The 25,960-nt window shown below is 43.2% G+C and overlaps 1 protein-coding gene across 1 annotated transcript; it reads right to left on the reverse strand.

Moving 5' to 3' along the window:
- Positions 1-2,004: 2,004 nt before the first annotated feature.
- LOC120312559 (phospholipase A and acyltransferase 4-like) lies at positions 2,005-24,097 on the reverse strand. The gene is made up of 5 exons (XM_039353415.1): positions 23,541-24,097; positions 10,087-10,193; positions 8,442-8,589; positions 4,800-5,032; positions 2,005-2,391 (listed from the first exon to the last, which is right to left on the reverse strand). Exons 2-5 carry the CDS (start codon positions 10,108-10,110, stop codon positions 2,272-2,274), a joined length of 525 nt encoding a protein of 174 aa, XP_039209349.1. The 5' UTR covers positions 10,111-10,193; positions 23,541-24,097; the 3' UTR covers positions 2,005-2,271.
- Positions 24,098-25,960: the final 1,863 nt, after the last annotated feature.

A 25,960-nucleotide genomic window follows, 5' to 3' on the forward strand; every position in this document is an offset into this window, starting at 1 on the left:
ATTTCACAGGGGTCGCCAAACAACGCAGTCCGCCATTTCCCCCCCCCTTTTCCTTAGCTGTGCTATTCCCTTTTATTCTATTGTAGACTCTCTTGAATAGAGTCTAATTCTATTGGCTTTCCAAAGCCAATAGGAATTGTCCAGGCTGTCTCTGCCCTGCTGAGCCTGCCAAAAGTTCCATTCTGCAAACGGTGCTGCACCAGTTGAGTAGTCCTCGACTTATGACCGGTTGAGTAGTCCTCGACTTACGACCGGTTGGGGATCATGGCATTAAAAAGGTTGAGAACCACTGATCTAACTCTAAAAGCAAAAAGAAGAAAATGATTGCATCGCTATCTGTGGTCAATGCAAAACCATCCAATGTTAGCAGCATTGACATCTGGGCTTTCTTATTTTTTACGTCTTCAAAGAAAAAACAGAGTCCAGTTGCCTTGTGAAAAAGCATCTTTGGGGTATTTCAGTTAAATTTGGGGTTGCTGTATAGAAATCAGATCTGGTCTCGGATGTGTCTTATTTTTTATTTCTTGGATTTATAAAAAAAAAACAGATGAAAGGGTGTGTGTTAAAATCAGATGAATGGGTTTGAAGGATTTGCTTTCTGATCAGCTGCTTAAAGAAACCACAATGAAAATAGTACAAAGTCAGACAAAAGGGGCGAAAAAAAGCAGCCCTTTAAAGTTCTGGGATTAATCTCTTCACCCAAAATATTGAAGAACAAGCTAGCTGATGACATTTTTGTCTATATGTTCTATTATCGAGCCACATCATTAAGTGTATGATTCCGTGTGTTTTATGAATTCAGGAGAATCAGGCTGACCATGCAAGAGTTAAATTAACACAAGAAGAAGCTTCTTGGATGAGAAGCAAAATGTTTTCAAAAAAGAAAACCGAGAAAGTCCAGTTGCCTTTTGGAAAAGCACCTTTGGGTGCTGAAATCAAGCCTAACTCTTGGTGATTTTAGGGTATATAGATTATTTTCTTGAAAACAAGCCAAAGGTGGTTTAATATTGTTTCTTCCAAAAATTACTAGTGGGCTTCTATCCAAGTCCTAGGCAGATCTGACTCTTTTTAACGTTTTAAGATTAGCTGCTACATCAGTGGTTCTCAACCTGTGGGTCGGGACCCCATTTGGGGTCGAATGACCATTTCACGGGGGTCGCCAAACCACGCTGTCCGCCATTTTTTTCCCTTTTCCCTAGCTTTCCTACTCCCTCTTATTGGTGGCCACACCCACTTGGGGGTCACCACAACATGGGGAACTGTATTATGGGGTCACGGCATTAGAAAGGTTGAGAACCACTGTGCTACATCTTAACTACCGTAGCAATCCAAGTGTCACGGTTCCGACAGATGAAACTCTTCAAAAGAGTTACCTTAAAAAAATCTTTATTTGAGTAGCATAGCATCGGCATTAACACAATCGAAGCCAAAAACTGAGTTCCCCTCCCCTGAGCACATAGTATCAAACCACAATTCCCTCCTCCAGTTGACAGTCATAAATCACATTCCCCAATTAGTTTGAAATGTAGGCTTCCCCTCCAGCTCTCCAACCTGCCAATTCTTTATCGTCTCTTATTTCAATAACCTTGGTTCTCACACTAGGTTCAGTGTTATTATGTCTAACTAGACTCTCATGCACATTCCTCCCCTCCCCAGCATCATCTAACTCTAAAAGCAAAAAGAAGAAAGTGGCTGCATCTCCATCTGTTGTCAATGCAAAAACATCTGATGTCAGCAGCTGACACCAAGCTGTGTACAGCAGTGGTTCTCAACCTTTTTAATGCCGCGACCCCCCAACCGGTCGTACGTCGAGGACTACTCAACCGGTCGTAAGTCAAGGACTACTCAACTGGTGCAGCACCGTTTGCAGAATGGGTCTTTTGGCGGGCTCAGCAGGGCAGAGACAGCCTGGACAATTCCTATTGGCTTTTGAAAGCCAATCGAATTAGACTCTATTCAAGAGAGTCTATTCTATTGGCTTTCAGAAGCCAATAGAATAAAAGGGAGTAGCACAGCTAAGGAAAAGGGGGGGGAAATGGCGGACTGCGTTGTTTGGCGACCCCCGTGAAATGGTCGTTCGACCCCAAATGGGGTCCCGACCCACAGGTTGAGAACCACTGGTGTACATGTTTGAGAAACACCGATTGAAACAAAGCCAAGTCCCAAATTCCTCCCTAATTTTGTCCAGGTTGAAAGCACAAGATACACTTTTGACGGAGGCTGATTTTGAAAACCATTATAGAAAAAAGATTTGATCCACATCAGTGAGGCTCAAGGAATCTTTCTCTGGAAGGTTGAAAGACATTCTCCACTTCCACAATCAACCTCAGCTAGGCGTCTTCTGATCTCCTGCTCGAAATCCTGATCTACAGTAAAATTAAATCTTTCTGCCTGTAAAAGAAAAAAGAGAGAGAAATTTGTCAGACATTGGCTAGGTTCGGTCAAAATATTTAGTTCTAAACATTCAGTGGGAATCATTTTTAAGGAACACCCCTCCCCCAATCCTAGTTAACAACCATTTTGGTTGTATTGACTTGCTGTCCATACTATTTAAAAAAAAATACTTTTTAAAAAGAGAGCTAACAAGAGCCTAAGCTTCCTCCGGTACTTTTTGTGTGCTGTTTCAACTCTCTTGAGAGCTTAAAAAAGTAGTCAGAAAAATCAAATCAGGCAAGATTTGAAACAAGTGCCCACTTGGGTTTCAGCCCGAGAGGTCATCAGAGTGTCGCAACCCTGATTTAATTTAGCAGAGGCAAATTTTGCCTTGGTGTTGTGTGTGAACGGAATGCCTGTGACTGAAACAGCTTCCCTTTTGTCACTGTTGATGGGACATTTCCAGTCTTTAAATCTGGACTCTGATAATGAGAAGCAACAAAAGACAAGGTTACGGTTAAGTCAACTTTTCCCAAAACGTGGTTACAAACTGCATCAAACACGTGCGGTATTAATACCACTTTACAATGCCTTGGTAAGGCCACACTTGGAATACTGTATCCAGTTTTGGTCACCACGATGCAAAAAAGATGTTGAGATTCTAGAAAGAGTACAGAGAAGAGCAACAAAGATGATTAGGGGACTGGAGGCTAAAACATATAAGGAATGGTTGCTGGAATTGGGAATGTCTAGTTTAACGAAGAAAAGGACGAGGGGGGACATGATAGCAGTGTTCCAATATCTCAGGGGCTGCCACAAAGAAGAGGAAATCAAGCTATTTTCCAAAGCGCCTGAAGGCAGGACAAGAAGCAACAGGTGGAAACTAATCAAGGAGAGAAGCAACCTAGAACTAAGGAGAAACTTCCTGACAGTTAGAACAATTAACCAGTGGAACAACCTGCCTCCAGAAGCGGTGAATGTTCCAACACTGGAAGTTTTTGAGAAGAGACTGGACAGCCATTTGTCTGAAATGGTATAAGGCAGTGGTTCACCAAACAACGCAGTCCGCCATTTTTTTCCCCTTTTCCTTAGCTGTGCTACTCCCTTCTATTCTATTGGCTTTTGAAAGCCAATAGAATAGACTCTCTTGAATAGAGTCTAATTCTATTGGCTTTCAAAAGCCAATAGGAATCGTCCAGACTGTTTCTGCCCTGCTGAGCCCGCCAAAAGTCCCATTCTGCAAATGGTGCTGCAAGTTGTCTGCTGCGAAGGCAAGCTGTCTGGAAGTTTCCACCCCTCCCTGCTGAGCAACTACTAAAAATGTAAGTAAAAGAGGGCCAGGGGTAGGAGGTGGGAGGCTGGCGAGCACAGGGAGGGTTGCTGGCGCGCGTGGGGCCCGGCGGGTGCCTTACGTCCCTTGGGCTGGGCCAGCTGGTGGCCCAGCCGGTGGTCACCCTGCGCCGTTGCTGCCCCTTGCCAGCTATGCCTCGGCCAGCGCAGGGGGGGGCACCACACATGCGCGGCACTCCCGGGCAGGGAAAGTCCTCGACTTACGATTGGTTGGGTAGTCCTCGACTTACAACCAGTTGGGTAGTCCTTGACTTACGACTGGTTGGGGGTCGCGGCATTAAAAAGGTTGAGAACCACTGATATAGGGTTTCCTGTCTGAGCAGGGGGTTGGACTGGATGACCTCCAAGGTCCCTTCCAACTTTACTATTATTATTATTACTATTACTACTACTACTATTATTATTATTATTATTATTATCATCATCATCTTAGCTTGGCATACAAACAAGGCTATTGCTTTATAGTAAGTAATTTCCAATGAATTGGCCACCAGTAGCAGGTACACATTTTTTTAAAGGAGGAAATGGAAGCTCAGCATCTCTCAACTTGATGTCTTCAAGGAATTACTCTAGCCTGGGGTGATAGGAGTTGTGCCAGCACTTATGCAGAATAACACATTGGTGGAAGCCACTCAAAACAGCTGGAGGGACAAGAAGGAGAACTTACAGGACAGGGGCTGTAAATCCAGATATGGATCACATCAAAAAGGCTTCAAGTTCATCTTATCTTCTGAAGACTTCATGGATATGGACACTGACTTGTCCTTGTGTGTGTGTGTGTGTGTGTGTGTGTGTGTGTGTGTTTTCTGGGATGTTGAGACTCAGATTTCCTTGTGATCTATCCTTGCCCTTACTGGAATATCTCCTTAGGGTTTTTAAAAAGTATTCTTTATTTAATCGACCAAAATCTGATGCCATCTAGCTGGATACATGAATTCCGTAGGAAGCTATAAATAAGCAAAAATAGAAGCAAAAGCCCCAAAGAGGGCCTGGGACTTGTTGTGTTTTCTGGAGGGGAAGGGGGGAAAAAAGCCAATCGAACTGAAAAAAACCGATCGGAGAACTGGAAATCCTACCTGATCAGACAGAGCCTTGTCGTATCTCATCAACGTGGCGAAGTGCTCACAGTTTGCAGTAACGAAGTTGAAGTTTAGGACTTCGTTTACCATATGCAGAGCTCTTTTCACCACACGAGTAGGATCCAAGGGAGGATATTTGTGATCGAATTTGTTCCACACTACACTTTTCACAGCTCCTACGACATCCTTGATTTTTTCTCTGCGGACCATATACGGAAATGCGCCAGAAACTGAAAAAAGAGAAGTTGAGATGCTGGGCTTCAGAAATGATTTTGTTGACATCCTTGTAAAAGACCCAAGTGTGCAGGTACGCCTTGACTTACTGCCATTCATTTAGTTACAAAGGCACTGGAAAAAGTGAATGATGACCATTTTTCATACAACCTTTGTGGCATCCCCACAGTCACATGATCAAAATTCAGAAGCTTGGCAACTGACTCACGCTTATGACCGTTGCAGTGTGCCAGGGTCGCGTGATCCCCTTTTGCAATCAGTGGGGAAGCCAGATTCACTTAACAACCCTGTTACTAACTTAACAACTGTGGTGTTTCACTTAACAACTATGGCAAGAAAGGTCATAGAAACGGGTAAAACTCACATAACAACTTTCTCAGCAACAGAAACCTTGGGCTCAGTTGTTGTCGTAAGTCGAGGACTGCCTTTAATTGCAAACTACCTTAGGAACAGATCTCTTCCTACACAGAGGTAGTTGTCATTCGTCTTTTTTCTGACCAAAATTAGATAATTCTGCTCACGTAAACTTTTGTCAAGTATCATATATGGCAAGTACTGATGAGTATATCCTTTGTCTTATTACACTGAAAACTCAGCTTGGCAATATGACATCCTCGGGTACACATCCCACAATATTGGTTTAAGTAACAAGTCCCAAATGCACAAGATCATCCAATGTCACATAACATGAATTGGTCCTTCTATGACAGTGGTTCTCAACCTGTGGGTCGGGACCCCATTTGGGGTCGAACGACCATTTCACGGGGGTCGCCAAACAACGCAGTCCGCCATTTTTTCCCCCTTTTCCTTAGCTGTGCTACTCCCTTTTATTCTATTGGCTTTTGAAAGCCAATAGAATAGACTCTCTTGAATAGAGTCTAATTCTATTGGCTTTCAAAAGCCAATAGGAATTGTCCAGGCTGTCTCTGCCCTGCTGAGCCTGCCAAAAGTCCCATTCTGCAAACGGTGCTGCACCAGTTGAGAAGTCCTCGACTTACGACCGGTTGAGTAGTCCTCGACTTAACGACCGGTTGGGGGTCGCGGCATTAAAAAGATTGAGAACCACTGTTCTATGAAATCTCCTAAAATCCAGTCTGAGAAGGCTGGTCTCTCCTGAATTGCCGCAATCTCAGGAGATCTCACCATCTCTGAGTATTTCAGGAGGTTTCATATTTCTTTCCAACTTTGGGAGGGACCTCCAGCAGTTGAAAGCATTGACTTTTTTCAATCTACAAAATGGATGATCTTGCTGTTATGACCCAGGTCAGGAGTAGGCAACCTGGGCTCTTTTATGACTCGTAGACTTCAACTCCCAGAATTCCTCAGCCAGCCATGCTGAGGGGAAAGGGAGAGGTTTTCAAGCTGAACCATGCTGGCTCAGGAATTCTGGGAGTTGAAGTCCACGAGTCATAAAGCGGCCTAGGCCTAGGCCAGAGGTAGGCAACCTTGGTTCTTCTATGACTCGTGGACTTCAACTCCCAGAATTCCTCAGCCAGCCATGCTGAGGGGAAAGGGAGAGGTTTCCAAGCTGACCATGCTGGCTCAGGAATTCTGGGAGTTGAAGTCCATGAATCAAAAAAGAGCCAAGATTGCCTATCTCTGGCCTAGGCCTAGGCCACTTTATGACTCGTGGACTTCAACTCCCAGAATTCCTGAGCCAGCATGGCTCAGCTTGAAAACCTCTCCCTTTCCCCTCAGCATGGCTGGCTCAGGAATTCTGGGAGTTGAAGTCCACGAGTCATAAAAGAGCCAAGGTTGCCTACCCCTGACCCGGGTCATTAAGGTAAGGCAGGCCTCAGAGAGTCCTTTATTTCTCATAACAAATGTCCCAGCCAATGGCCTCCAATGACTGGTAAGGCCCCATCCCCATGCTACCCTGAAGGCAGCCACCCTCAGTCCCCCAAATGACTGCGTATATTACAAACAAGGTCCTGTATTGTACGTGCACGCTCACAGGGCAAGGTCCCAAGTCCAGGCCAGCCAGCTAAGGGAGTCCATGAGGCAAACTATAAGGCAAAGGCAGTTCTCAGGGCAAGGCAAGGCAGAAGGCAAAAGGCAGGAGTGAAAGCCAGGGGACTACACAGTAGTGGCCAGAATTGTGGAAACCTTGCTTGGTTTCGCTGTCGAATGGATGCAGCCATTGGCGTCCCTTCAATCCATCACGGCGATGTGGACCGTTACTTAATGTGATGCTTGAATCCTGCAAGGTCTCTCTCTCTCTCCCGTTTTCTTGGTTTTGGTTTAGCGTCCCGGAAGTGGAGGGAGAAATTTTGCCAGGTTGTAGTTATAAATAAATCAATCCCTTCTTTCCCCACCCCACCCCCCGCCTCAAGTACAGCAGTGGCCAAAATTGTGGAAATCTTTTGGGAAAAGTGTCCAGTACAAATGCCACCTTTGGTTAAGTTTCCACCCATTTTTCTTCTCATTTCTTTATAACTGTAGCCTTGTTCACTTAACAATACTATTTTACATTGCTTTCTGGGTGACCAGTCAACTCTGTGCACCATGGCTTTAATTTTATTACGTTTTACAAGCTCACTCAATGAAAGAACACAAAAAAACCCAACCGACTTGATAGCCATCACATAACACCCTGACAAATGTCCTCCTCTCAGCTTCAATACAGGACATCAATAACCAGATCCTACTGTGATCTGATTGGCTCATTGCCAAAGCAAGATGACGCCTGATTGGCTCTCTAAACACTCGTGCTCATTGGCTACAATCAGATGAAGGAAAGCTACCAGATATCAGCCTAAGCAAGTTGTGCTTCCTTTTTCTGGTTATTTGGCTATAACGTTTCATAGAATACAGTACAGATAATTGAACCAACTTCGTTGCATTACATTCTTGATTAAATGATCTTTCCAGTGATATATAATTTTATGGTACTACTCAAAACAAAAGTGATGTTATTAGCCATCAAACCTCAAAAATACACTTTTCCCAAAAGGTTTCCGCAATTTTGGCCACTAGTGTAATCTAAGACAAACAATTGTTCCTGGCAAAGACTAGTCCCCCACCCTTCTCCTTAAGTTACTTTCCTCCAGATGTTCCTTGTGAGGAGGCGTGGGATGACCAAATAGCCTTGCAGCCCTTTCTCTGGACTTGCCTACACTCCACTCTCCATCATTTTTTCTCAGCTGAACCTACCTTTCTCAGGTGCGCCTACCATAAAGTCTCCCAGGTAGCTTTCCCCTTGAGTTCCCAGGGGGAAAAGTAGGACATTTCTGTAGATCAGGGGTGTCAAACTGCCAGCCCACAGGCCGTATGCGTCATGCTGAAACTGCGCCCACCCAATGGCCAGCAATGGGGGGAAAATCGCGATACGTCACGTCACGACACGTCACGTGACGTTGCGAGTTTGACACCCCTGAAATAGATAATAAAATACTTTTCTCTTACATGAAAATCCGAAATGCACAATTTCTCCATTGCCTATGTAGATACCCCAATGCTGGAAAGGCAAAACCATCTGGAACTGAATCATATCTCCCGGCTTTGGAGTGTCTCCCTTCTGGAAGATGTGTTCTATATCTTGTTTGATCCCGGCCTGTGTAGAAATACAGGGGAAGAGACTGAAATGGATTCCAATAAAGTATCAATAAAAGTTTCAATGGCGGGTAAATTAACCTGATTCTAATGATGTCTGCAAGATATTGATTTGTAGTTCAAATTCTACATTATGCTAAGATATAACTTTGGTCTCGAATTCGTGTAGACAGAGATGTTGTAGATTAATCCCTAAACCATTCTTTCTCAACCTCAGTCCTTTAAGATGGGTGGACTTCATCTCTCAGAATTCCCAGTTGGAATGCTGGCTGAGGGATTTTGGGAGTTGAAGTCCACCCATTGTAACGGTGCTCAGGTTGAGAAACAGTGCTGTAAAGCACGATTCCCCAATACAAATTGATGCGGGAACACAATCTGTGACATAGTTCGCCTATCCTATTGGCTGGGCTTTAGGTATTGCACTAAGATCTGATTCATTTTAACCTTAAATAAGCTTCAATTAGCACAGTTCACAGGACACTAAGTCACAAATCGCAGTATGAAAAGCAAAGAGGGGAAGCCAAAACATCATGTTGTGCCAAAATAAATCACCTGTTGGCTTAGAACAGTGGTTCTCAATCTTTCTAATGCCGCGACCCCATAATACAGTTCCCCATGTTGTGGTGACCCCCAACCACTTATACATCACCGGGTGCCAGGGACGTGGACAAAGAAAAGGGGGGAAAAATGGCGGACAGCCTTGTTTAGCGACCCCTGTGAAATGGTCGTTCGACCCCAAATGGGGTCCCGACCCACAGGTTGAGAACCACTGGCTTAGAATAATGTGTCGCCTAAGTTTTTAAGCTATGATATGGTTGGTTGGCTTGAATTTAGAATGAATCCTGGTTAAAGTGATCCATAAATTTACTGTATGGGTTAAGAGTGTTAGGCAAACTAAAGGTTTCATATTCAAGATTCTATTTATTAATGCTAAGACTTTATTTGAAGGAGAATCACCGTTGTTTTGCATTCCTTCATCCTCAAATTTAACCGTCACATTGTGGTTCTCCCCCATAGATGAATTCAGTGTTGAACAACGCCCCCAAATCTTGAATGCAGCAACTGGGGGAAATGATTAAATGCATGGGAAGCAGTCATAAATTCTAAAATACATGCAATTGGTTTAATATTAATTCCTTTTAGAGTTGTTCAGCAGATAGCAGCAACACCAGACTAACCTCTGCTTGATCATAGTAGCACATGGATGGGAGACCACCAGGACAAGCCCCAAACTGTAAACTAGAATGAAACATCAAAAAAAAAAAAAGACCCTGGAAAAAGGTAATTGAAAATCTCTTCCATAAGTGCAGCCCCCAAAAAAACCCTATGTGGAAAACTCCCCAAATCACCAGGAGCTGAGTTTATCCTATAGGAGAATTTACCTTTTCTTCTTTTTGGAATGTGAATTAAACCAGATCAATATTTTTTTTAACCTCTGGGTTACGGTAATGGGATCTCAGAAAAATTGAAATCTCTCTCATACAAAGATCTCACTCACCAACACATTCCAAATGGATTCCATCTCCGGATTTCTTTAAAAAAAAAAATTCTTCTTCACAATTTTCTGGGCTTCTAAGTTTCTGCCAGGAATTTCTGGTATTCTCTCTAATTACGCACAAAGAAAACAACAGACAGACTCTTTAGTTGCTTTTACCACCATTTTTACAACAACAATCACACAGAGCATCTCAAAAGATTGAAAACATCCCAACGTCCTAAAATGTAATAAATAGCCAGTTGGCTCTTCCTGGGATTTCCTTGACAGAGATTCTTATTCTGAAATGGGGCTCTAGAGGGCAGAGGAATTACATTTTATCATTCCACCTGCAAAGAGAGAAGCAATGGCTCAATCTTTGCTTCTTTCCAGGGATAAAAAAAAATCTAGTTACATCAGAGGGAGCTGGAAACACTCTCCTAAAACACACTCCTATAGAGCATTTTTTGGGGAAGGCATTCATCACAAGAAGTTCTCGGTTTGCATTCATTCAGTCCCTGTTCGAAGTTACAGGGACCCTTTAAAAAATGGATCTTTATGGACCAGTCCTCTTACTTATAACCCTCACTGCCTCCCCATGGTCACGTGATCAGAATTCAGACGCTTGGCAACTGTCTTGTACTTATGACAGCTTGCCATGTCCCAGGGTCACGTGATCCCCTTTTGCGACCTTCTGACAAAGCAAAGTCAACGGGGGAAGCCAGATTCACTTAACAACCGGCTCACTAACTTAGCAACTGTGGTGATTCGCAGCAAGAAAAGTCATAAAATGGGGCAAAACTCACTTCGTGATTTGGGGCTCGGTTGTGGTCATAAGTTGAGGGCTGCCCCTACACAACAATTTGGGAATCTCAGCTTTGAAGACTGGGAAACCGATCATCTTATTTCAAACCATCTGCTTTCTGCAATGTGATTGCCAAGCCAAATTGGGCTTCAGTTTTTGTTTCTCTTTTTAGAAGGAAGGGAAAATGAGATAAAAGGCCAACAGGAGTTGACTTGCAGGGGCAAGGAGGCCTAGATAACATCTGGCACATAGGTAAAAGACTGTTAGCAATCTGCTCTGTATTTGCCAAGCTTATCTTCAGCAAGCAGCCTTTACGGAATCAGGATTTATGTTGTTTGACTATTTCTTCACCAAATAAGATCTGAGCAAAGTTAACAGTGGGCGTGCTAGGACATTGGATAGTCTGCTTGAAAGAAGGATTTCTTCAGCTCAGTTGCTCTTAACAGGAATTAGAGCAGTGGTTCTCAACCTTTTTAATGCCACGACCCCCAACCGGTCGTAAGTCGAGGACTACTCAACCGGTCGTAAGTCGAGGACTACTCAACTGGTGCAGCACCGTTTGCAGAATGGGACTTTTGGCGGGCTCAGCAGGGCAGAGACAGCCTGGACAATTGCTATTGGCTTTTGAAAGCCAATAGAATTAGACTCTATTCAAGAGAGTGTATTCTATTGGCTTTTAAAAGCCAATAGAATAAAAGGGAGTAGCACAGCTAAGGAAAAGGGGGAAAAAATGGTGGACTGCATTGTTTGGCGACCCCCATGAAATGGTCGTTCGACCCCAAATGGGGTCCCAACCCACAGGTTGAGAACCACTGAATTAGAGGACTGGAGGCTAAAACATACGAAGAACGGTTGCAGGAATTGGGTACGTCTAGTAGTTTAATGAAGAGAAGGACTAGGCATGGCATGATAGCAGTGTTCCAATATTTGAGGGGCTGCCACAAAGAAGAGGGAGTCAAGCTATTGTCCAGCCTGAAGGCAATGGAGGGAAATTGTATGTTTGAACGAGAGCAAAAAAGGAGGTACCCACCAAATTTTTTCATTTTTTCATTTCTCTTTCCCAACTTCCTTATATTTCACATCAGCAATAACATCACAGAGAAAATGTCTCCTATATACTAACATAAGAGTCCCATAGTCGGTCCTAATTTTACACTCAAGTCACTTGACATGCTATACTTCAATGTTTGATCAGAGAGGAGAACATCTCAATCAGTTTATCAAAGGTATGTATCAGAGGGCATCTAACTTATAAAAGGAAAACTACCTCTCTCAAAATTGTGGATCTACTGTGCCCAACACCTTTTTCCATTGAGTTGAAAACATGATGGATCATCTTAAATCTTCCATTGAGCTGAGAACATGATGGATGTACTGTGCCCAACACGTTTTTCCATTGAATTGAGAACATGATGGGTCGTCCTAAATCTTCCACTGAGCTGAGAACATGATGGGTCATCCTAAAACTTCCATTGAGCTGAGAACATGATGGGTCATCCTAAAACTTCCATTGAGAACATGATGGGTCATCCTAAATCTTCCATTGAGCTGAGAACATGATGGGTCATCCTAAATCTTCCATTGAGCTGAGAACATGATGGATGTACTGTGCCCAACACCTTTTTCCATTGAATTGAGAACATGATGGGTCATCCTAAAACTTCCATTGAGTTGAGAACATGATGGGTCATCCTAAATCTTCCACTGAGTTGAGAACATGATGGGTCATCCTAAATCTTCCATTGAGCTGAGAACATGATGGATGTACTGTGCCCAACACGTTTTTCCATTGAATTGAGAACATGATGGGTCATCCTAAATCTTCCATTGAGCTGAGAACATGATGGATGTACTGTGCCCAACACATTTTTCCATTGAATTGAGAACATGATGGGTCGTCCTAAATCTTCCACTGAGTTGGGAACATGATGACTCATCCTAAATCTTCCATTGAGCTGAGAACATGATGGATTTAATGTGCCCTATACCCTTTTCCACTGAGTTGAGAACAGGATGGGTCATCCTAAATGATTTCATTTGATATGGTGGTCTACCAAATCTAGGAAACCCACAGATAGAAGGTCAAGATATATCTCCTCAACCATCTTTGCTGTGGGCACCTAGCATGCAGAAATTCTAGGCTAGAAATAAATGACTAGTAGTTCTTGGTAGATTTGCCCTCTAGAACCTTGGGTGCTTCTAAGGCCATCTAAATTAGCATCCAACACAACATCTTGCAACAACACGTTCTTCTACTCAGATCCAACTATGACATCTGAATCACTTCCCTCTTTTTAAATATATTTTACAACAACCACTTCAGCTTTTGCAACAACTTCTTCTTTGTGGTGGGACTGTCTGTTGGGGAAGTGTGGAGAATCTGCACTGTTTGAGTTTAAGCTAGAAGTTCCTAACTTCAGGGTCATAGTTGCCTTGAGTTTGGAAGAACACACCCATGCTCAATGCCATCTTTCCCAAATGAAATATGGAAAGAATAACACTGTTTTTCTTGGCAAAAAATCTTTCAACTAAAATTATGCTTCTGAATTTATTTTTGTCACTCCAAGAGAAGTTCTTCAAATGCTTCCTTGAGGTTCAGGAAGGTCATTGTCTGAACTGCAATAAGATCCGGGTTGAACTGCAGCTGATTTGATTTTTTTTTTTTTCAGTGTAATGCCTATGCAAAGCCATTGTTTGCTTTTGAGCAACACTGGGTTTGAGAAAAATGGTTACAGTTTTGATAAGGGGAAAAAAAAATAACCTGGGCAAGAAAGAACAGTGGGTCATGAAGTCTTTATGAGGTTGCCAATGCTTAAATTGATCAAATCTTGGATGATTCACTGTTTGTTCATCTCCCTTCTTCTAATTTAGCAACACATTCAGAACACTGTATCCCAAAGTGCTTTTTCACGAGGCAACTGGACTTTCTTGTTTTTCTTTGAAGACGTTTCACTTCTCATCCAAGAAGCTTCTTCAGCTCTTGTTCAGCAGCACCTTTGGGATAACTATGACCTGGATGACTGAGAATCTTCATAGACAGTCAGAGCACTGATTGAATAGGGTTGCAATAATCCACATGGCCACGAGATGGCAGCAAAACTATTTGAGCTATGGAACCACTGGTTGCCATCTAATGCTTTGCCAGATGTTTGCAGCCTAGATATGGAAGCTGTATTAAAGTGTTCTTCAAGTCAAACGATGACCTTGACCACTATCAGCACCTGTAATCAATTTCTCCTGAAGTCCTCCAGAATAGTTAGAGATGATCTCCTCCAGATAGAAATCTACAAATCTTGCTACAGCAAAGTCTTTGCTTTTTTTCCATGGTGGAATTAGTGAACTATTTAAGGGTTCTGAATAAGTAGCTACCAAAGCTTTCCCCCCCCCCCTCTTAATAAACAGTGGTTGTCTTCTGCAACAAAGAATAATAAACTGTATTTATATTGTTTTGTAAGTTCATCCTGATTTAAATCAGCAAGAAGGAATTGACAAATGTTTTGTTGCTTTCTTAATGCTTGTTCTTAGCATTCTTAGAAAGTTAAAGGACTGCAAATGTAGAAAAGGAAAAGAAAACTTAAATAACACCACACTTGGAATACTGCATCCACTTTTTTGGTTGCCACAACGTAAAAAAAGATGGCGGGACTCTGGAAAAAGTGCAGAGAAAAGCAACGGAGATGATTAGGGGACCGGAGGCTAAAACATATGAAGAACAGTTGCAGGAATTGGGTATGTCTAGTCTGATGAAAATAAGGACTAAGGGTGACATGATAGCAGTGCTCCAATATCTAAGGCAGTGATGGCGAACCTTTTAGAGACCGAGTGCCCAAACTGCAACCTAAAACCCACTTATGCATTGTCGAGTGCCGGGTGGATGTGGCCCATTGGGTGGGCGTGGCCCATTGGGTGGGCGTGGCTGCGGTGGTAACGGCAGACTGGGTGGGACTAAAAAGTTCAATCAATCAATTCCAACTTTGCAAGATCTTTTTTTTTCCCACGAGAAGTTGAAATGGACTGATTGAACCTTTTTTTTTTTTTTTGCACACGGTGGAAGTCTAAAGCGAAAAGGTTTTATAAAACCCAGCTGAAGGACTGGGGTGACGGCGTGCGTGCCCACAGAGAGGGCTCTGAGTGCCGCCTCTGGCACCCGTGCCATAGGTTCGCCACCACTGATCTATGGGTCTGTCATAAAGAAGAGGGGGGGCGTCAACCGATTTTCCAAAGCACCAGAAGGAAAGACAAGAAACAATGGATGGAAAATATCTGTGGAGATTCTCAGTCATCGAAGTCATAGTTATCCCAACGACCTAAAAGTTGATGTTCTCCAGAGTCCCAAATGTGCTTTTTTTCACAAGGCAACTGGATTTTCTTGTTTTTTCTTTGAAGACCTTTTGCTTCTCATGTGAGAAGCTTCTTCAGCTCTGACTGGATGGTGGGGAATGGAAGGATTTATACTTCTTGCAGACAGCTGGTCATTTGCACTCTTTTAGAGCAGGGGTGTCAAACTGCCGGCCTGCAGGCCGGTGGCATCATGCGGAGGCAATGCGAAAAAAGTCATGATACGTCGCGACACGTCACGTGACGCGGCGAGCTTGACACCCGTGTTTTAGAGAGTCGTTGAAGCCACTTGGAGGTTTATCTGTGTCCTCAAGGTCACCTGAGTGGTGCAAATGGGTCTGGAGCCTTCTTGGAACTGCTGAAAAGATTGTGTTGTAGACTGGAGATAGATGATGTCGTATCCCTCCCCCTCTGTTGAGAGAGGGCTATTCAATTTTGACATAGATGGCTCCTTTGGCCTCTCTTTCAAACCGGTGGTCCTCTCTGTCCAAAATGTGGACTTTTCTGCCTTCAAAGAAATTGTCTTCAAGCGAAAACAAAGGAAGTCCAGTTGCCTCTTGAAAAAGCACCTTTGCGACAAAGGCTTCATTCTTTCCTATCTAAATATTCTCCCTCCGGGTTCTGCTTTTATGTCAGTTATAACAAACGGCCGACATTTAACCAATCATTGTTGCTAGTTCTCATTTAATCAGCTCATTGCCTTTCCTTCTGCTCCGGAGAGCACTAAGGACTCCACCGTTCAACCCTAGCTACACATACTCTCTTCCCTAAAAAAATACCTAAGTGAGAAGCTAAAACACAACAGCTCTAAAGTTTTATACAGTGTAAAGCATCTATTTTAAGGAGTGTGGGGTTTTGTGGGAACTTCAAAAGCAGTTTCCTTCTGAACAGGATTCTCTCTAAAATTGTCTAAAATCTTCTTTCTTATTATGGACAGATCGGATGTTTTCCTTGGATTTTATTTCAATCTCTACACGACCACAGCCATTCAAGGAAGAATCTTACCAAAATTAAATCCTCGGGGTTTATTTAAGCCGGGCAGAGATTTTATTTGCTTGTATAAACATGAAGATAATGTGTTGTGTGTTTAGGACACAAAGAATGTGAACATTCTGGCTGTGTTTGCATGATGAAGTAAAGCAGAAAATTTGCTAATGAGGGCAGGCATTCTACCCTCTTGCACACAAACACAGATCACAGGTGGCTCCTTGTTGGTTACAAAACCTGTTCGGTGCAACTGGAGTCCTTCTGCATTTGGATAACACCACCCCATAGCGAGGATGCCAAAGTATGGATGAATCCAAGGTATCCACCAAGAATTAGGGTATATCTCATTATAAACATGTGATTTGCCTAGAATGTTAGTTGAAGAACTTGGGTGTTTGTCTTAACCTTGATAAATGTGTTATCCCAGTTATGGTTTCAACATCTGTAAATAAAGAAATGATGGGCCTTGATTCCTATATGGCCCTGGAAATATTTGTAGGCTAGTTTTACATATTTATTTACTTACATTTCATATTTCTTAACCACCCATCTCCCCCGAAAGCTGGGAGGTGCACTCCTCCTCTTCCTCTTCCTCTTCTTCCTCCTCCTCCTCCTCCTCTTCTTCTTCTTCTTCTTCTTCCTCTTCTTCTTCTTCTTCTTCTTCTTCTTCTTCTTCTTCTTCTTCTTCTTCTTCCTCTTCTTCTTCTTCTTCCTCTTCTTCTTCTTCTTCTTCTTCTTCTGCTTCCTCTTCTTCCTCTTCTTTCTTCTTTCTTCTTCCTCCTCCTCCTCTTCCTTCTCCTTCTCCTTCCCCTGTGGCTGACTATTAAGTTGTTCGCTGTTGTTTCCTTGTGCTGCCAAGCCCTCAGCTCCTAAGTACTTGATAAGTGATAAATCAGCACTCCTGTTGACTTGCGAGGGGCCCGTTTCCCAGGCTTCAATTATTTCCCTGGCTGTTTTTGTACCTGCTCGGCCGACAATCTTAGTCACTGCAAAACTGAACGTATGTCCATGTTCATTGCAATGTGATCACACAGAACAGGCCAAAGCACACTTTCTGCTGGAGAGAAATTCCCTGAGGATGGGCCCCAGCACGAATCCAAAAGCTTGGAAGATGAAACCTCTGGTCCCAGTGACCGACCCAGATTGGATCTTGCAATCTATAATATCATTTGCAGTCAGGAAACATCCATAAAGGAACCAAGACCTCTTGAGCTGAGATCATACTTGATTCAAAGACAGAAAGACAGAAAGAGAGAAAGAGAGATAAAAGCAGGTCTGCCAAGAAATTTAATTCCTTCATTTGCCAATTCACTTAAACACCAACAGGCAACCATCTGAACAGGTGATTAATATTGCAAACAAATGTTAGCCCAAAATTTCTGTCCCAAACAAGTGGCTGTCCAGTCTCTTCTTAAAAACCTCCAGTGAGCATTCACAACTTCTGGTTAATTATTCTTACGATCAGGAAATTTCTCCTTAGTACTAGGTTGCTTCTTTCCTTGATTAGTTTCCATCTATTGTTTCTTGTCTTGCTTTCTGGTGCTTTGGAGAATTGGTTGACCCCTTCTTTGTGGCAGCCTCTTAGTTGGCAACATATATTTTTGACTGTTCCTTTACTGTTAATGGTTGATCTGAAAAAAAAAAACAGAAGCTATATATCCTTTTATTATCTTCAGTATTGTTGAAGGAAAAATCTTCATCAGGGTTCAGTCCAAGCCGGGAATAAACAGCATGGCGACTGCTTTAGAAAGAAGGTTGCAGTTTATTGAAGAGGAGAACCAGACAGAAAGATGGCTCTGGAAGAAAAGAGAGAGAGAGAGAACATGTAGGGAGTGGGTTTTTATACCCTCTGGGGCTCTTGAGGTTGTTTCCTGTTCCTGTTTGAGGCTTTGTATTTCCTGTGTCATGTATTTTGACCTGAGTCTGAATGTGCCCCTTTGGCATCTGTGGGTTAATCCTATTATGTCCTGTCTTAGAGTTTGGGTGGGGTATGTAGATTTTAGATGTCTTTGTTTTTCTAAGCTTCAAGCTGGAGGGCTCCAACCTTCCTGAATGGATTATCACATCTGCATTTCTACAGAGCTGTTTTTTGTTTGGGGGAGGGAGACTGGGGTCTAATAAGAAAAACTGGGCATGCTTTTCTGTCTCTTTAAAATCCTTTGAGGAAATATAATATTCTGCCCTTTTAATATTTCCTTCTCGGGGGGGGGGGGGCTGACTCCCCACAGTATAATTAAAGCAAGTTTTTTTCTTTCTTTCTTCTTTATCTTTTTCTTTTCTTGTCACTGTTTCTCCTGTTATGTCAACACTGCAAAGTCAGCTTGGCCTTTGTTTTTTGTTTTGTTATTGAGCAAGGCATAAAGGCTTAATCACATCCCGTGAACTACTGTGACAAGGTCAGCACTGAACCTCTAGTAAAGGCTTAATAGGTGGAGGAAGTATTAATTCCGGGAAACCATTATGATGTCTTAGGCTCAAGTTTTGTAGCTCAGCTGTTATTCTATAGATCTAATATTTGGGGAGAAGAATGGATGGCAGCCAGTCACTGCTCTGAACTTCTCTGAAGTGGAAAGTCCTCCACTCAATGTGAAAAGCAGACTCTCAATGTGCCAGTCATAAAAATTGTTGTTGTTGTTAATTGCGAAGTCCTATCCTACCCATCGCAACCCCATGGACAATGTTCCTCCAGGTCTTCCTGTCCTCTACCATCTTCTGGAGTCCATTTAAGTTCATGCCTGCTGCTTCAGTGCTTCCATCCAGCCACCTCACTGTCTGTCGTCCCCTTCTTCTATTGCCCTCAATCTTTCCCAGCATTCGGCTCTTCTCCAGTGAGTCCTTCCTTCTCATTAGGTGGCCAAAGTACTTGAGCTTCAACCAGGATCTGGCCTTCTAAAGAGCAGTCGGGGTTGATCTCTTCTAGGACTGACCGGTTTGAACGCCTTGCAGTCCAGGGGACTCGCAGGAGTCTTCTCCAGCACCAGAGTTCAAAAGCCTCCATTCTTTGTCGCTCAGCCTTTCTTATGGTTCAACTTTCACATCCATTCGTAAAAATTACTGATGACTTATTTTATTTGTAAACCAGCCTTCTTCTAAGGAGCTTGAGAAATGCACTTAGGGTCAAGAAAGAGGTGGCAGGACCACCTTAAAACATGCCCAAAGCTTATGAAGAAGAAAAGAAAGCTAGAACATAGGAAGTGAGATAAGACAACGTTTCCACAAGTGGGGAAACAATCTACCTAAACCCCCCCCCAAACTCTGGAGATCCCAGTGCTTGTACTGCAAACTGAATTCAGTATCTTTCCTTTAAAGCAGGGGTTCTCAACCTTGGCAACTTTAAGACTTGTGGACTTCAACTCCCAGAATTCCTCAGCCAGCAAAGCTGGCTTAAAGTTGCCAAGGTTGAGAACCCCTGCTTTAAAAGAATAGGCTGAGTTGCTGAAGAGAGACAATCTGGGTAGACCGTCCCAAAGGTGCTGTTGAAACGGCAACTTGGACTTGTTTTTTTTTCCCTTGAAAATGTTTTGCTTCTCATCCAAGAAGCTTTTTCAGTTCAGTTGGATGAGAAGGGAAACCTTTTCAAGGGAAAAAAAAAAACACCAAGAAAGTCCATCTGTGTTTTGAAAAGCACCTCTGAGGCAATCATGGATGATTGAGAATCTCCACAGAAATCTAGTAGAATCAGTGGTGGGATTCAAATACGTGAACAACTGGTTCTCTGTGTTGAGGCCGCTTCCGGAAATCCATCCTGGGCCTGGGCAACAAAAAAATTAGCTACCGTTTCTGCCGAACTGGTGGGAACTGGCTGAATCCCACCACTGAATAGAATCCTAAAAGCATGGAGCTGATCTTGAAATGACCAAAATCAAGTATGGATTTTCGCCCTCAGTTCTTCCCTGTTTTTTTTCTCTCCACAGTCTTGGTTTCAGGCCTGTTGTCAGCCTGAGTGTTTCAATGCTTCAAATCTTCAAAGACTTTACAATGGCTCTGTAAATGAAAGAGGATCTGGGACAACTGGAATCTTTCGAGATCTCCAGGATCAAGGCATCCACTAGGTCTTCACCACAAACCAGTGAGTTTTCTAGAGTGTGCTAAACATCTAAAAAGGGCATAATATTGGAAATATCTTCGTTCAAATCGACAGACGAAGCGATGCCTGTTGTTGCACTGTCTCCTTCCTCGTATAGAAATCTACTTTTCTGCGAACACTTATCAAGTAGAACTTTCAGTTACAACTCAAGGACACCAAGTGAGTTTTGTATTAGCAGATCAACAAAATTCCTCCACCCACGTGGATAGTCAATAATTAGTTAATTTTAAATGGACTAATCTGAAATACAGGACGTCCTCGACCATGTAGTGGTCGAAATTGCAACAGCATTGGAAAGAAGTGACTTATGACCGTTTTTTCACCCTTACGACTGCTGAGGCATCCCCACCTTGGTCACACAAGCAAAATCCAGACGCTTGGCAACTGACTCATATTTACGACAGTTGCAGTGTCCCGGGGAATCATGTGATCCTCTTTTGCGACCTTCTGACAAGCAAGGTCAATGGGGGGAAGGCAGATTCACTTAACAACCGTGTGACTAATTTAAACAGATGCAGGGATTCACTTAACAACGGTGGCAAGAAAGGTTGTAAAATGGGGCAAGCTTCACTTAATAAATGTCTCACTTAACAACAACAAATTTGGGCTCAATTGTGGTCGTAGGTCAAGGACTACCTATGACAGTGGTGGCGAACCTATGGCATGGGTGCCAGAGGCGGCACTTGGAGCCCTCTCTGTGGGCACATGTGCCGTTGCCCCAGCCTCGCCTCCGCTGGTGACCCCCTCCTCTCCAGCAGCCCCCCTGAAGGAGAGTCACCCCCGAGTGTGGCCCACGCGGAGCGGCGCAGCCAAGGACATGGCAGCCAGGCAGCGTAGACAAGACTCTGCCCTCACGCCCCATCGTGCACAGCTGATGCTGCGGGACGCGGGCACAGAGCGTGGCCGCCGTGGCACTGCTGGGCAATCTGTGGCGGGCCCTGGAGGCGGTGAGTGGCCCTGCGGGCAGGCGGGGTGGGGGCAGAAGCGGGGCAGGGAGTAGAGCAGGGGCGGGGCCAGTTTTTGGGCACTCAGTCCCTAAAAGGTTCGCCATCACTGACCTATGATCTTCTGCCAGTTGACCTAAGCTTAAAATAAATAAATAAATAATTCCAACCGACAGTTGAGCCACTGGATGTAATGGTTAATTTTCAACTGCCTTTTCCTGGTTGCTCTGGAGCACTTCAAATTATGCAACGTGAAAGCACCCACAAAAACCATCTAGGCCTCTGGTGCTTTTCTTTGCACATCCCAAGCAGGACTGTGATTCATTCCCATGGTTAGCTGGCTAAATCATCATCCCTGAAATTGGATGCTTTGCATGGGAATCAACAATGACCTTATTGTTATTTCATTCTTCAAAATGAAAAAGGTCTTCTGCAGTCACGACATAAGCCTAAGACCTAATTATGCGCTCTCAAAAAGCAGCGCAACAGATACACGAGGGTGATATATATATATATTTCTATTTATTCCGGACCTTACGAAGGGAGAGGATGGGGGATGCCGGTTAGGTGCAACGCCGAAACGTATATCCCTGGGGACATCTGTTGCTCCCGCGGCTGAACAACGGGGGCCGCGGGTCAACCCGTATGACATGCTGGGGGCTGTTGTGAGAGGCGGGAGGATGGATGCCGTCAGGGATGGGGGTTGTATGAATACCAGAAGAATGGAAGGAAAAAGTATGTTGGACAACGAGGGTTGATGCAGGATCCCTAAGGCGAAACCTCGTCGTAGAGAAAGTAAAAATGATTACGATATACATCAAAGGGGTGGAGGTGGAAAGTGCCCCAAAGAGTATGAGAAGAAGAATCAATCCAAGGACGAGATGTGCACCCCGACCTGGGGAAACATGGGATGCCCCCCTGATTTACGAACACGAAAAAAGGGAGAGGTGGGTGGTAATACACACGTAGGTAAAGGATGCAAGGACAAACCAATTGATTTTGTAAGTGAGGCAAGGATTGATTGGCCGGGACCTATCACGAGGTCCAGGAGCCAAGCGCAGACGCAGTTACATTTATAAGTAAGTTCTCCCATCGACCTGCTTATACCCTGACGATGATGGCAGTTAATAATATGTGACCACCAGGAGAATTTAAGTAAGAAAATACTTTACTAAAAACCGCCAAGCTTTCATTGGGAACTCCCAACATCGTCAGGGCTAAAAAGCCAGTTTAACAAAGATGACTTAAATAGGTTTGGCTGACATTTGCACCTGGCTCTTAGACTGCGTCACTGGCCCTGGCCGGTCAATTTGTGTTCCAGGTCCGAAAGAACGACAGAAGAGAACGCAACAGAAACGAAACATCTGGAACACAAATTGACCGGCCAGGGCCGGTGACGCAGTCTAAGAGCCAGGTGCAAATGTCAGCCAAACCTATTTAAGTCATCTTTGTTAAACTGGCTTTTTAGCCCTGACGATGTTGGGAGTTCCCAACGAAAGCTTGGCGGTTTTTAGTAATATATATATAGTTAGTTAGTTAGTTAGTTAGCTAGCTAGCTAGCTAGCTAGCTAGCTATATGGGTGAAAATCCGACTCTTGGGCATATCCATACTATATAAAACAAATAAATAGTGATCACCAAGAGAATAAATAGAAATATATATATATATATATTATAATTATTTAAAAAATTCCATTTCTATATTGAACAGTGTGCTGTCTAGGTATACAAGTATTAAGATATAATAATCATCACGTTCATAATGATCTTACCAAGATACAATCATATACTAAGAAATAGCAATCAAAATATTAAAAATAGCATTACCCACCTTAACGTTCTGTAACAATCAAATTATTTACTCATCCATTATAAGTCTTGTTTACATAATCTACATATTCTCATATCTCCAACTTTCTAACCTCTGTTTTTGTCAACTAACCCCTGGTAAAATAAGCATCAGAATGCAACTCCTCCATTGGTTCTGCTGCTTGTTTTGGGTCAAAGAGGCCACCATTAACATTAAACTAAAATTCTAGATTTCTCGCTCGTTTTCTGTGTATTTTTCTCATCTGTCTGCCCCGTAGCTCGGGAAAAAAAAGGGGAATTTAAGAAAGAGTGGGTTGAATGATTCATTTTAGTCTCTTACGCACTCTCTCTCCCTTCCTCTCTTTTTAAACCTGTGGTCACAAGGGCATGAGAAAAAGGACAAGCAAGGGTTTCAAAATCCTAAACATTTCTAGAAATGGTAGATAGATAAGCTAGTAGAGAATAGCGTGCACAAATTCTCTCTGGACTAGGAACCACCGCTTCTTACCTCACCAAGCCAAATGGAGGAATGTACCAGCCGTTTTGCTAAGAAAAATCTATTTTCCAACAACGTTCAGAAATTGGTGTCCTCTTTGCTCCCTCAGCTTGGTGTTTTGCTTGCAGTTGTTTCATTAACCCACTATGTAACATCATTAGAGTGAGGATATGTGGGGCTCCTGGACTACCTCCTTTCGTTTGATGGACAGGTAGACCAACAAATCAGAGGAACACCCATGGGTTCACCGCTCTCAGGACTCATGGCAGAAAATGCAGTGCAGTGTCTAGAAACTGTAACACTCTTGCAATAAAAACTACGGAACTGGTGTGTGGACAACACCTGCCAAAACTGGTGTGTGGATAACACCTTCCCCAAAAAAGCTTGCCTTGAGTTGGTTTAATGGGAGTTTTGTTTGTTTGGAGCAAAGTGCCCCTTTGGTTTTTCACATCGCTCCTATGGAGGAAGGGCAGGATAAAAATAAAGCAGACATAATAATCGGTTTGTGTGGCAAATTTAAGAAAATGAAGAGGGTAAAAAGAGGAAGTTGTCAAGATCGCGGGCATGCTAACAATGGAAATCCTGAAGAACGGAAAAAGGAAAAGCAGATTTTTGACCATACAGATTTTTGCCTATGCAGGTAAGATCTAGACCAGACATGTCAAACACAAGGCCTGGGGGCCGAATGCAGCCCACGAAGTGGTGTCATGCAGCCCGCGAAGCCATCCTGGAAACAGTGAGGGAACGGCCCCTGCTACCTTGGCCCTGGCCCAGGCCGGCCGGGAGCCAATGTACAATTTTGTGGTGGCCATCTATGCTGAAACGCATTCGGTCTTAGCTCCACAAGGCCGTCTGGAAACAGCGAGGAACCAGCCCCTGCCGTGTCAGCCCACCCCCCTGGGTGCATGCTGGGGAGGTGTCCCCCTTTGTGAGGAATGAAGAAATGGACCATACCTTGGCGCTTGCCCCGGTCCCCCCCCCCTTCTGCCAGAGACCCTTAGATCTGTCCCACTCCTGCCCAGGCCCCCACAGGCACCCTTGACGCGAACAATGTAGAGCTGACCACACCCACCCTGTAGGCCACACCCACTCCATCCACACCCACCCTGTAGGCCACACCCACCTGGCCCCCCGAGGGCAACCGCAATGCTGATGCGGCTCTCAATGAAATTGAGTTTGACACCCCTGATCTAGACTTACAACAGTTCATTTAGTGACCGTTCAAAGTCACAACGGCACTGAAAAAAAGGGACTTATGACCGTTTTTCACACTTACAATTGTTGCAGCACCCCAAAAGTCACGTGATCAAAATCCAGACGCTTGGCCACTGGCTCGTGTTTATGACGCTCGCAGCGTCCCGGGATCACATGATCCCCTTTTGTGACCTCCTGACAAGCACAGTCAATGGGGGGAAGCCCGATTCACTTAGCAAGCATGTGACTATCTTAACCACTGCAGTTTCTTCCCTTAACCACTGTGGCAAGAAAAACTGTAAAATGGGCCCAGACTCACTTAACAAATGTTTCCCTTAGCAAACAGAAATTTCAGGCTCAACTGTAAGTCAAGGATTACTTGTACTTGCTTGACAGGGGTAACTATAGAAATTGAATGAATGAATGAATGAGTACAGAAATATAGAAATACGGAAATAAACTTGAGATGGGTAACTATAGAAATTAAATGAATGAATGAATAAGTAAATAAATAAGTGAATAAATAAATAAATACAGAAATAAATACAGAAATAAACTTGCTCGAGATGGATAACTATAGAAATTGAATGAATGAATGAATGAATGAATGAAAGAGAATGAATGAATGAAAGAAAGAAAGAATGAATGAATACAGACATAAACTTCCTCAAGATGGGTAACTATAGAAATTAAATGAATGAATGAATGAATAAATAAATACAGAAATACAGACATAAACTTCCTCAAGATGGGTAACTATAGAAATTAAATGAATGAATGAATACAGAAATAAACTTGCTTGAGATGGATAACTATAGAAATTGAATGAATGAATGAATGAATGAATAAAAGAGAATGAATGAATGAATGAATGAATGAATACAGAAATAAACTTGCTCGAGATGGGTAACTATAGAAATTGAATGAATGAATAAATGAGTGAGTGAATAAATAAATAAATAAATAAATAAACTTGCTTGAGATGGGTAACTATAGAAATTGAATAAATAAAGAAATACAGAAATACAGAAAGAAATAGGACTTTATCACTGGCAGAAAATCACTGACATGTGATACAAGTATCACCTAGGCCAGTAATCTAGATTACACCTTCTCTAAATTATTAAAAAAAAATGTTCTGGAAGATTCTTGGTGACCAAACACACAATGGTGAACTGGGACTGGTGCTTATAGGCTCTGCTGATAGCCGCAGCACATAGGCCGATTGGGACTTGGTG

The sequence above is a fragment of the Crotalus tigris genome, unplaced genomic scaffold, assembly GCF_016545835.1.
Source record: "Crotalus tigris isolate CLP2741 ecotype Arizona unplaced genomic scaffold, ASM1654583v1 scf7180000018523.1292444, whole genome shotgun sequence".
Lineage (NCBI taxonomy): Eukaryota > Metazoa > Chordata > Lepidosauria > Squamata > Viperidae > Crotalus > Crotalus tigris.